The 12,185-nt window shown below is 36.3% G+C and overlaps 1 protein-coding gene across 4 annotated transcripts in view; it reads right to left on the bottom strand.

Annotated features, from left to right (window-relative positions):
• Window positions 1–12,185, bottom strand: part of SRSF11 (serine and arginine rich splicing factor 11) — a 46,573-nt gene that overhangs the window by 20,759 nt on the left and 13,629 nt on the right. For all 4 annotated transcript variants that reach the window (XM_021667751.2, XM_021667752.2, XM_021667753.2 and 1 more), the window contains exons 2-3: window positions 10,372–10,593; window positions 3,362–3,495 (exon numbers count right to left, since the gene is read on the bottom strand). In XM_021667751.2, the coding sequence (XP_021523426.1) occupies window positions 3,362–3,495; window positions 10,372–10,571 (334 nt within the window). In that variant the 5' untranslated portion in view covers window positions 10,572–10,593. The remainder of the gene's footprint in view (window positions 1–3,361; window positions 3,496–10,371; window positions 10,594–12,185) is intronic.

The raw sequence follows: 12,185 nt of genomic DNA, 5'->3' as shown, positions 1-12,185 counted from the left end.
GGTTCTCCAGGGGTGTGCTCTCAACTTTCAAAAGCTGTTTTATGAACAACGACTCGTGTCGGCTGCTTCACTATAAAGCACACAGAAAAATCAAGATACACAAGACAAAAAAAGTTTGATTTAGGGGTTAATAATATGGTACAGTTACTATGATTTTCTTTTACACCTACCATACAAATTTTGTAAAAATTAAGAGAAGAAAGTATGTAAAGGAAATATTCTGTTGGAATCAAGCGTAGGGCTTTTGCTGACTCATGAAAATGATTATGTTTCTGAAGATCTCTGAATACACACAGGATGTGTGCATGAGAGTGAGAGAGAGAGAGAAAGATAGGTAAAACAACATGGCACATTCCTTACCTGTACAGTAAAATGCTTTATGTTTCGCCATGTGCCATGCTAACCATACCAAAAAATGCTGCTATATAGTGCCAGTTGAAAAGCTAACTTAGCCAAACTCCTTAAGCCAAAAATGACATGTATATCTGTTTTTGAATCCTAATCTGTGTATTCAGATAAAATCTAAGGGTCCCTAGACAAATATTTATGTAGACAATTTAAATTCTATCCAACAGCAAAAGCCCTATACAGATGGATTAATCTGTTAATGTGCCCAAGCCCCCAAAATGAGAGTTCAATAATACAATTAAACTACATATTTGCAAATACCAGTAGTATTTCTGTAATACATATTAAGAAACTGCATCTCATCATAAAACATACAATATGTACAGGGCACTTAAGAGAAACTGGATAAGCTGCAGAAGAAAACTGTTGGGTGGTATTTTCAGCAGGGCCTGGTATATAGTTCAGGCTGAACCAGGGAAAAGAACTGTAAAACACAACAACAAAAAAGAAAAACCACTGTTAAATAAAGGTAATGGTTCCTTCCACCTATACTGAGAAGTGCCGATAATATAAACAAATGTATACTACACAGCACTGTTATCTTGCTTGTGTCAGAGCTGTCATCAATTTAGATACCAAGAGTTATGGAGGGGAAGGGGGAGAAGATCATTTAGATATAGGGCAGTAATGCATCAATATTAACAAACCTACAAAGATTATGGGATAATTTTGCATGCAAAATTATGTCTCAAGAGGATATATTCAGTATCAACATCTTACTCAAATTAGTGCATTTGCAACATTTCTGGCAAACTAAAATCCTCTTGAATTTATTGTGAGACACCTGATAGAAGATCTGCATCCATTAAAAAAAAAGTCATGCATCTGATCCTCTGATTAAAAAAAGACTATTTAAAAATAAAACTACAATTTAAAAATAGCAATGAGGCCCCTCACCAGTTAATTTTCATGCGTCAAGAGTATTTTTTTTACTGCTGCTTTGATAGAACCATGAAATACTGCATGAATGTGTAGAAATGAAAGAAAAAGAAACAGACAAAAGAAACAAACATTAACCAAGGAACCTAAATAATCCCAAATCCATTACTATTAAGAGTTCCTTCCAAATTAAGCTTAGTTTTACCAATAAAGACTATTCCTTACCGTAGACTGTGTCTACTGTTCTAAAACACTGACCAAGAGCTAACACCGAAGTGTAATAGCTAAATCTGGAGGGAATGGTATTTACTGGTGGTAACATTAATACAGCATATCATACCAGAATTCACCAACAATAGATTTCTGAATGTAATATTCCCCAAATTCTACACACCGTATATTCCTAAATACTTCACTTTCAAAAATAGGTCTAGAAAAATTACTATGGCCTGAAAATATTTATGAAAGCATTTATATGATATACTGTATTATGTTCAGGGATTGGGAACTATAATACTTAGCCAATAAAAATTTAAAGTTACAGGCTAACCAAAATGTTTTACATATTACTCACATGATTTGACCCTTGTTCCAAGACCTATCATCTATTTTATTCATCCTGAATTTGAATTCTGTAAATTTTCTGTTGATGGTAAGTCTTATCCTACAACAGGCACACTGACATAAAAGAAATTGCTTAACCAAAACACACTAACTCAAAAATTTATCTATCTATATATTATAAAACCTTAAAACTGGGCTCATACATTTTAATATCATGGAGACAGAGGTACTATTATATAACATGCCTTAATCCATTTATAAGTTAATTTCTTTAGAAAAGCAGAGGCAATTTCTCTAAGTGTTAAGGACTACACATTTCACAACTTTTACAAGGTATGGTGTAAATGTTCACATTTGTATTCACAGATTTCAGATAGCATCTAAAACCAACAATATTAAGATTCCACTTCCACTGACCAGTTTATTCAGGAAAGGGGAAAGCATTTAAATCCTGGTCAGCATATTAAATTATTAACTTAAAATCCAGCAATTTTATCATATTTCAGTGATTCGAGTAAAATTTATAGTTACCAAAAAGCAAATCAAGTAGCAGCACATTGGGAACAAACTAATTATAGAATATGCCTTAGAAAATTTTACAAAATAGTATTAAAATGTCTTGTCACAGTGGCTTTTTAGATCCAAAAAACCTGCTCATTTTTTCTGTCAAATTACTTTAACAGCCTAAAATGTAAAAAGAGAGAAAATGTAGTTAACAAATGGTTACACCAGGAAAACACTTGGGGCACTTGAGTGCTTGCTGGTCTTTAGTTAATGTCTACAATCCCCTGTAGCTGCAGAGGACCCACTGTTTTTCAGGCATCTGGAAGGGTTTTGCATTTGCCTTCTCCACTACAAAAATCACACACACAAATAACAGAGAGAAGAATTTATTATTTAGAGATATTCTAGAAATATAGCAAGAATGAACAAGAAAATCTGGCATAAAATAAAACACCCAGTGCCCATTTGGCACCTAAGCTACAGGAAATCTTGAACTTTCTTGAAAACCAAAATCACTGCAACCCTTGGTATACTGAAATTCAACATGGGTTTTTTTTTTTTCCCAGATTATCAATGTGAGGAAGCTTTAAGAAAATAAAATCAATCTACTCATTTATTTAAAACAGAAATAACATCATGCATTTATATTTGAAGGCTCTGTAAGCATATATGGAGTGAATCATTTACCTTTAGGACTTTTTCATAAAACTCAACAAATTAACTAAGTAGATATATCTCAGGGAGTTACGATAAGGGACATTGTTTTAAACAACTTAAAAATGTTTTAAAAGAAAACAAAAGGTAAATATCTTATAAAAACAGACCTAATTTCTAATTTTTAGAATTAAAAAAATATCTGCAAGCAAAAATTATGGACTGCAGTATAACAAGGGTTTAAAAATATTAATAGCTTAGATTTTAACATGCTACTATGGCTCACTCTACATCTACTGAGGTGGATGGTCATCTTAAGATGCCCACAAAGGTAGTTAAACAAAGCACAAACCTTCTGCATATGGTACGACTATCAAAGCTCTGTCAACGAATACAGTGTTTGTCAGATGCTGTGCCACAACTGCTGAGTCCGGATCATGGAACTTAACAAAGCAGACACGAGATGAGACTGGCAAAGGTGAATCACTAAAAAAAAAACAACATAAAAGAAGAGAAAAAAAAGATTATCAGTTAAAACAAATGCTAATTCACAAACCAACACATTTCAAAAGTAAAACAAGACAGATAAAAAAACCTAATTATATACAAATGTAGTAAAGTTCAAAAAAAACATTCTCAATAACATACTGTTCACTGAAATAATGCAGTGAATTGCAGTTGAGATAAAAACCTGTAACTACAACTTATATTTACAATGTATCACATTAAAAACAGTTTGATACTAAAGTCTCAGAGATTGAGGGGGCCACAAAATTGTCAACAGTTTTTTTCATAATACCAACCAGCTATTTTTAGATATAGTTAACAGTAGTTTGGGCTTAGAAACTTCCTTACAGCTAATTTCTCGGAGTAAGAAAGATGAACAATTTCTACTTCAAGGACAAAGGAATATCATGAGAAAGCACAGGTACTCAATAATCAATTAGTTTTCTTGAACTGCATAATAAACAGGTCCCATGCCCTGCACTCATTTACCTATGGGATGTAAGAACTCTTATGCACTGCAAATAATCAAGAATTTCTGGCTTGGAGCATTTTTCAGAGAGAAGAAAAAATTTAGGCACACATGGGAATAGTACTTTGCTCCACTAGTACTACCTTGCAAAGTTTCAATAAGCAAAAGGGTCAGTTTCCTCAGCAAATTACTTGCTTAGGTAAAAGAAAGACAAGTGTTAAAGTGTTAAGTTTTGGCAGTGTAGGTAAGATAGACAACACAGGAAGCAGGGTTTTTCCATCTGTTAAGCTAGAGGGTAGTTCAAATTTCTGCCATGAAACTGTGCAAGAATGCAGGAATGGCTCAAGCCCATATCAAAAGTTATTTGGAAAGCTAGTGCCCTAAGGCAGAAATAAACACACTGTCCCTAGTTAATACACTGTAATGTATATTAGAGTCATGGTGTGGGGGTTGGGGGTAATCCACACTCTTCACTCCACATCAATTAAATCAAGATCTCTGATGAAATCTGAGCTCTTTCTCCTTTAAATCTAACAATTCTATGCACCTAGGATACAGAACTACTTTATTGTAAGATCAATCTAATGCTTACATCATAGGACTCATTAATGACAAGAAAAATCCTGTAATATATTTTTACACTATCTGAATGGGGCTTCAAAGTTTCTAATAAATGAGACACACATGTGTACATAAAACTGTAATTCCATCAAATTTGGTTATACTAAGAATTTCAGACTTTGTTGAAAAACTAATTTCTCTTAACTTAGACCTAACAAAAAACCCCACAATTTTCATCACAACTCAAAGACTAACATGATGCTATATATGGCCTGAGAACTCAAACCTATTAGAACTTTTGATACGTTTCCCTACAAGGATCTCCCAGGCTAAGCACAGACCCTAACCCAGGTTCGAAGCAAAATTAACAAGATATCCACAAGCAGTATAAGCTACCTTGTTATAGAGGCTCACACTGTTCAATGCTTTTTTTTAAAGAACACAGTGGTTTTTAGATGTGAAACACTATTGCTATAAAATTTAACAATGTTGCACCCTGAGAACAAAAGTCAGCCTCCCACTCCAGCTTCTCCAATGGATTGGGCTGCAGGTGTGCATCATTGTCAAGTAGTCTGGCAGGTTTAGTAAGCTATGGCACTTCACATTTCTTCGCTGACATCCATGGTTTTAACCACTAAATTACAAAGCTCTTTTAATGCTATCATCTTATATTCTTAACACCCAACACAATGCCTTGAGAAAATAAAATAGCAGGCACTTAGCACTTCTTAAAAACTGAACTCTACCAATTCTTTAACACTTTTTATTATTACAGTAAAATAAATGACTCCCAAACATGATTATTTTTAATGAATAGTTTTTGTCTTTTTTTTGAGACAGAGTTTCACTCTTGTTACCCAGGCTGGAGTGCAATGGCGAGATCTCAGCTCACTGCAACCTCCGCCTCCTGGGTTCAAGCAATTCTCCTGCCTCAGCCTCCCGAGTAGCTGGGACTACAGGCGTGTAACACCACGCCCAGCTAATTTTTTTGTATTTTTAGTAGAGAGGGGGTTTCACCATGTTGACCAGGATGGTCTTGACCTCTTGATCCACCCGCCTTGGCCTCCCAAAGTGCCAGGATTATAGGCGTGAGCCACCGCACCCGGCCATGAATAGCTCTTTAGGAAAAAAAGTACTGCCCCCGTGCTCAAATTGTATTCTTTATACTTGACAAACTTAAAGTGACTCGTATTTTTTTCCCTACCCATTAATGTCATACAAATGCTCCAATTATTTTGACCATATCGAAACCTGTTAAGTGATGGCAGGGTACAGATTAAATATGAATTTTAATATTGTGAATAAGATAGTAACTCAGAAGGGAAAATATAATTAATCTCTCTCCACTTCAAATGGCCTCCTTTAGATGAGTTTAGAACAACTTACTCTTTTTGTTGGTATTTGGGCCCACAACTACATTACATTCTTACACTTCTTTCTTGTTTAAAATTTTTCTTTTTTTTTGAGATAAGAGTTTCACTCTTTCTGCCCAAGCTGGAGTGCAATGGCAATCTCGGCTCATCACAATCTCCGCCTCCCAGGTTGAGGTGATTCTCCTGCCTCAGCCTCCTGAGTAGCTGGGATTACAGGCATGCGCCACCATATCCAGCTAATTTTTGTATTTTTAGTAGAGACTGGGTTTTACCATATTGGTCAGGCTGGTCTTGAACTCCTGACCTGACATGATCCATCCATCTGCCTAAGTCTCCCAATAAAATTTATCTTAAAAAGACAATATGTTAATATAAGATAGAGGACTAATGCCCAAAATTAATTTTCATACCCTAAAATTCAGTGGCAGCATTGCTTCCAAATATGACATGTATTTTACTCTGTATCTCTAAGAATTAATATAAAGTAGGGAGAAATGAGGAACAAGATAGGGTAAAGTGAGTCCTGCATGCTACTTTTGCCCTCCACCTAAAAGTGGTGGCATAGGTTTTAACAGTTCTTACATGTCATTTGAGAGCTGTTTCAGAATCCTTTGGATTACACACAGAAAAATGAGATTTCTGTTGTTCACCTATAGTCTGTAGAGAGAATCCTTTTTACATGACGGCCCAGATTCTTTCAAGGTATTTATGCCTACTAATACATGAGAACTTCAGGTTTAGGCCATTGGTATCAGCCTTTCAACTTCCACTCAAAAGTGGAGAATTTTGAGCTCATAAACAAAATTACCTCGGAAAGGGAGGTGTTTATGTGACAAGGACATTAACCTGAAAACTTGACTGTTGACCTCACGTGCCTCCTCTCACTATGTAAAGAAACATACAGTAAAATGCTGCATCTATTAAAACCATTTTTTTCTTTAAAGCTGTATTGAACTCTTTCCCTTACCTAATAAACAAATTTATACTTATATGAGTATTAAAGTATCCATCTTGGTCACTGAAAAGTTACTAATGAACTTCAGTTTATTTCTGTATTACAGCAGCCTTAAATTACTGGATAACTGTGACATGCTTCACTGGGATCATCACCTGATAAGCACTCCACTGGGCAATTCCACTAAAACCAAACATGTGAAGATCTTACAAATTGCATGGCTAAATCAACAAACTCCTGATTTAGTCACAACATTGGGTTCAAGTTCTAGCTCTGACACTGGCAGTATGGCTTGGGCATATAAAAAAAAAAAAAGCAAGGTAAATTTCAGTTCATGAACTTGTAAAACAGGGTCACAAACATTTTTTTTCTGGGTTTGTAAGAATTAAGATAAATTTAGAAAGCAACCAACTTACAATAGACATTTAAACAATGCTGCATTTCCAATATGTGTTTCAGGAACAACCAGGATCAAAATAACAGCTTAACCAAGAGTATATGAAGGGTACACTGACAGATGCTTTCAAATAGCTGCAGGGCTATCAAGCTGTAGAGAGGATTAGATTACCTATTGCAAAGATAGTATTTCTGTTTCTCAGTGAAATTATAGGCCAGAAATTCTGGTTTAAAAGAATAGATGGATTTAACAATGACAATGCAGGAGACCTTCTCGAGCAGGTTGTCATGTCTGTCATAGTCCAAGAGATTCCCCAAAGTAGGCATTCAGAACCGAAATTAAGAGTTTCAGTAGGTGTGGGTGACATTCAGTCACATATGCATTTTAAAGCATCTCATATTCTAAAGGAGAGAAGTTGTTAAACTTAACCTGTCAACTGGTGACAGGTGCTACAGAAAAAAAAGTAGTGTTAAGTAGAATAAAGAAGCAGCAGGGGTGCTTTATTTTATATAGGGTGGTCTGGGAAGGTTTCTCTGATTAAGGTGACATTGGAAAAACAAAAGTTGTTAAGCACGTCACGGATACGTCTGGGGGAAAAAGAGTTACAGGTGCATATGACTGCCTTCTCGAGGGAAATCATATACAGTTTTCCCTCATTATCCATAGTTCCAGGACTCCCTGCAGATAACATAATCTACAAATGCTCAAGTCCCTTATATAAAATGATGTAGGTAGAGGGAAGAGGTGGAGGAAAAATAAAAATAAAATGATGGCATATTACCTATGCACATCCTCCTGTATACTTTAAATCATCTGATTACTTATAATACCTAATAAAATGTAAATACTATGTAAATAGTTGCTATACAGTACTGTTTAGGGAATGACAAGAAAAAAGTCTGTACATGTTCAGTACAGACGCACTCTCCTTATATTTTCAATTCACAGTTGGTGGAATCCATGGATGTGGAACCCAGAGATGAAGAAGGCCAAATGTGTAGATAATAGTTACAATTAGGTGATCTCTTCACGACAGACAGAATTTTACATAATCTGAACCACTCAATGTTATAAGAGTAAGTATTTTTGGAATGATGAACACTTGCGGACCACTGGGAATCCACAGCACATTTTCTCTGGTAAGTTACGGTTGAAAACTCTACTAAGTTGATAGAAATTAACAACAAATTTTATGTGACTTGTACAAGTCAGATTAATTTATTGACACTTATAGTTAAAGAAATAAAATGCAACATCAAGTGAAAAAAATAGCCATCTATATTACTGATCAAATGTAGAATGCCACCAGTAACATTTACCTTATTGTAAACTCTGTACATTTTCAAAGAAAAAATGATCTTGTATGTGGGAAGATAAATGAAGTAGTCAGAGTAAAAACGTGTCAATTTATCTCTCAACATAGGGAAAGGAGTCCTTTTGATGCAGAGTATCTCAGATCATACAGTTGGGAGAGAAATTCTCAAGCACACATTAGCTGTTCTGGTTATGATGGAACTACTCATTTGATTATCAAAAAAAAGCCAGACTCTGCTCCATCACAACTTCCTCTAAGACACTGGTAAAAGACATTAGGTAAAAGATGAAACAGTGTAATGCCTACATCTCTGTTATCTTTTTATAAGTGCATCATAAAACTGTCTTCAGAGAATAAGCAGCATTTAAAAGTCAGCAACTGTAACAAAATTCTTAACTTGTGGGATTGGAAAGAATTGTCACAAATCGAGTATCTCAAATATACCACTAATAAAATGATTACAATCATCCACTGTATCACTATTTTCTGCTTTTTTACTGTTTATTAATTTTATGAGCTTAAAACAGTCGTGAGAAAATTGAAAAGCATCTATTTCTATATGTTCATATTATGAAAGCTATTTGTTCTTCATTACCAAAGCAAGACAAGTTTCTGCAAAATAAATGGAATAAAAACATGTTTGTTCCCAGAACACGTCATGCAAACTAAGTGAATCCTCTCTCCACACGTTCATTTCCCTAAAAATTAGCAACATACCAATTTGAAAACACCAATAATCTTGCAAAAGCAATTTAAGTGTAAAGTGATGAAATATGCTAATATTTAACAAATATCTCATTATGATAAACTTTTATCAATTATTTTATTGAGCAGAAAATTAATACTTTATTACATGTACCGTAACAGCAGATTCTTACAGGATTCCAATTTCCTGTTTAGTATGTAAGCGACATCATAAAATTCTCAATTATGGTGTTTACTGACAATAACATTTGAATTGTCACTTTTCCACCAGTAAATCTTCCAAAAACCACAAGACTATTATTATTCCAAATGTTTGTTTTAATAGTATACTTTTTACTTCATGGCTTCTTTTAACTATTTTTTATTTACAATTAATCCACTTAGTATTCTTTCGACAGAAATAGCTTTCAAAATAAAAGTGACACAAAAGGATAAAAACTCAGACACACTAATTCAAATTTCAACATTTATAAAAATCCTTCTCAACAACTGTGAAATATCACAAATCTGCTTATTATTCAAACAAAGGAAAATCTCTGGTTTCAGCTATAACCCATTTTGTGACACTATAAAAATTAAGTAATCAGGTTCACTAAATTGTCTGTAGAAGAGAATATGATCTTTGAATTATATTGCTGGGCCAGAACCACAATACTTAGCAATAAGTGAACAACTACCTACAAAGTTCAACACCAAATTAACACAAGCATGAATAATTGTTACCTTTCTTGAAGCACGCGAAAAAAATACTCGATATTTTAAAAAAAGGGATATAACCTATATACAAAGTACAGAGTGGAGTTAGTTTTGCGTTAGGTCCCCAAAGCCAAACGACCACGTTAGCACACCTTAAGGAGAAAAAAAAAATTCCCGAGAATAAGAGCCAGTGCTTCCTAATCCCAAAAACGGATGCCTCTCTGCATTTTTTTGTAGGCCTAGAACACAACTGTTTTAAGTAAGCCACCAGCCACTCAAGCAGTGGCCCAGGGAAGCAGCGACAGGGGCCTAAGGGAATGGTGTGTGGTTTAGGCCTAGGCTAAGGCGGCGTTAGCAGAAACAGTGATGGTGGACGATACTCACTCCGGCGGGAAGAGGCGCAGTTCGTCGATCTTGCCTAGGAAACCGAAGAGAGTCCGCATCTGCTCAGAGCTAGCGCTCGGGGAGACATTAGTCACCTGGATTACCTCGGTGCCGCCGCCTCCGCCGCCACCACCTCCGCCACCGGGCCCGCCGCTGGGGCCCGGACCCACAGTGCTAGGGACGACGGTAGTGTTGCTCATGGCGCTGCTCGGGTTCTCGCTCCTGCTTTAACACATCAAACACACAACAAACAGTGAGAAGAAGGGGGAAGAGGAACCGGTTCGCGGGAGAGGAGGGTGTCCGATGCTACAGCCTCTGCTACTACTGCTGCCGCTGTCGCCGCCGCCGCCGCCGCCGTTTCTACCCCAGCGCCACACGCCGCGGGGGAGGGGAAGAGAGCGCGCGAGTTCCAGGCCACGAGAAAACAAACGGCCTCCGAACCTCGCCTCAGACCACGGCACTAGCGGGCCCGAGCTCCCACAATGCCTTGCGGCGCGGGGCACGTCAGCGTCGGCTCCACCCCGCGCAGGCCCAGCAGCCCTCGCCCGCAGCTCGAGAAATACGAAGCACCGCGGTCTGGAGAAAGGCGTTATCCATCTTCGTCCGTCTTGTTTTTCTTTTCTTCTTCGGAAGAGAGAAGAAAAGTATACACTTTTTTTTTTTTATTTTAAAGCAAGCATTCATTCCCCTGAAGAAAGTCACTTTAGCAACTATTCTTATTAAATACTACTCAAACATACTGATAATCATCTACAGATCTATCCAGTTACTAACGATATTTACACCGAAGCTAAGATGCCACCCCACCACCAGCAGTATAAAATGTCCTGGAATCTTCAATGTCCATGAATTTTGGTAACATTAAATCTGTAACCAATTTGTTTTGTAACTCAAACTTTCAGAAAAGATATTTTAATGTTACATTTACTAGTACTTTGAAAATTTATTCACAAGTTTTTTTTTTTTTTTTTTTTTTTTTGAGACAGTCGTCCTGTTGCTTAGGCTGGAAGTGGAGTGGTACCACCATGTTGGCTCACTGCAACCTCTGCCTCCTGTGTTCAAGCGATTCTCTTGCTTCAACCTCGTGAGTAGCTGGGATTACAGGCTCCTGCCATCACGCCCAGCTAAGTTTTGCATTTTTAGTAGAGACGAGGTTTCACCTTGTTGGCCAGGCTGATCTCAAACTCCTGACCTCAGGTGATCCACCGCACCCGATCAATTTCACAATAGCTAACTTTTTGGAAGCACAGTTTACAGTAGTTAAATATATTCAAGTATATATTTCTAAAGAAAATATATTCAAGTATGTATTTCTAATTAAAATATATTCGTTTATATTTCTAAAGAAAAAATATATTCAAGTATATATTTTTTCAAGTATATATTTCTAAAGAAAATCTATACTGCGGTTTCTCAAGAAAAACTTGTTTTACATACGTATTCTTGCTTAAAATAATTTTGAGGCTTTTGAGTATAAAAAAAAATGCTTGCCTTAGTTTTCAACTTCATCTGAACTATTCTCTCAACTGCATTCAGTCTAGTCCAGTGACTTGTAGTTCTCCAAACATGACAAAAACCATAATATCTCTGTGCCTAGATAGAAGTTATTAATGACGTCCCTTATTTTATCTGTCGTCTTCGGTAGAGCATTCCTTTCCTCACTGCTATGACTTCTGCAAGCTGTTAGGGCTTCCTCTTTTCTGCTAAATAACAGAGGATACATACATTCATTATTGACATGTATCACTCAAAGTTGTGAGCTTCCTGGGTCAGTCTGGAACCTGGCACAATGTAGGTCACAAAATCAGTGCCCA

Source organism: Aotus nancymaae, unplaced genomic scaffold (genome assembly GCF_030222135.1).
Source record: "Aotus nancymaae isolate 86718 unplaced genomic scaffold, 86718_ANA_hifiasm-v0.15.2.pri h1tg000007l, whole genome shotgun sequence".
Taxonomy (NCBI): domain Eukaryota; kingdom Metazoa; phylum Chordata; class Mammalia; order Primates; family Aotidae; genus Aotus; species Aotus nancymaae.
Note: the sequence above shows the minus strand (reverse complement) of the source record. Positions and strands in the feature narration are given on the sequence as shown.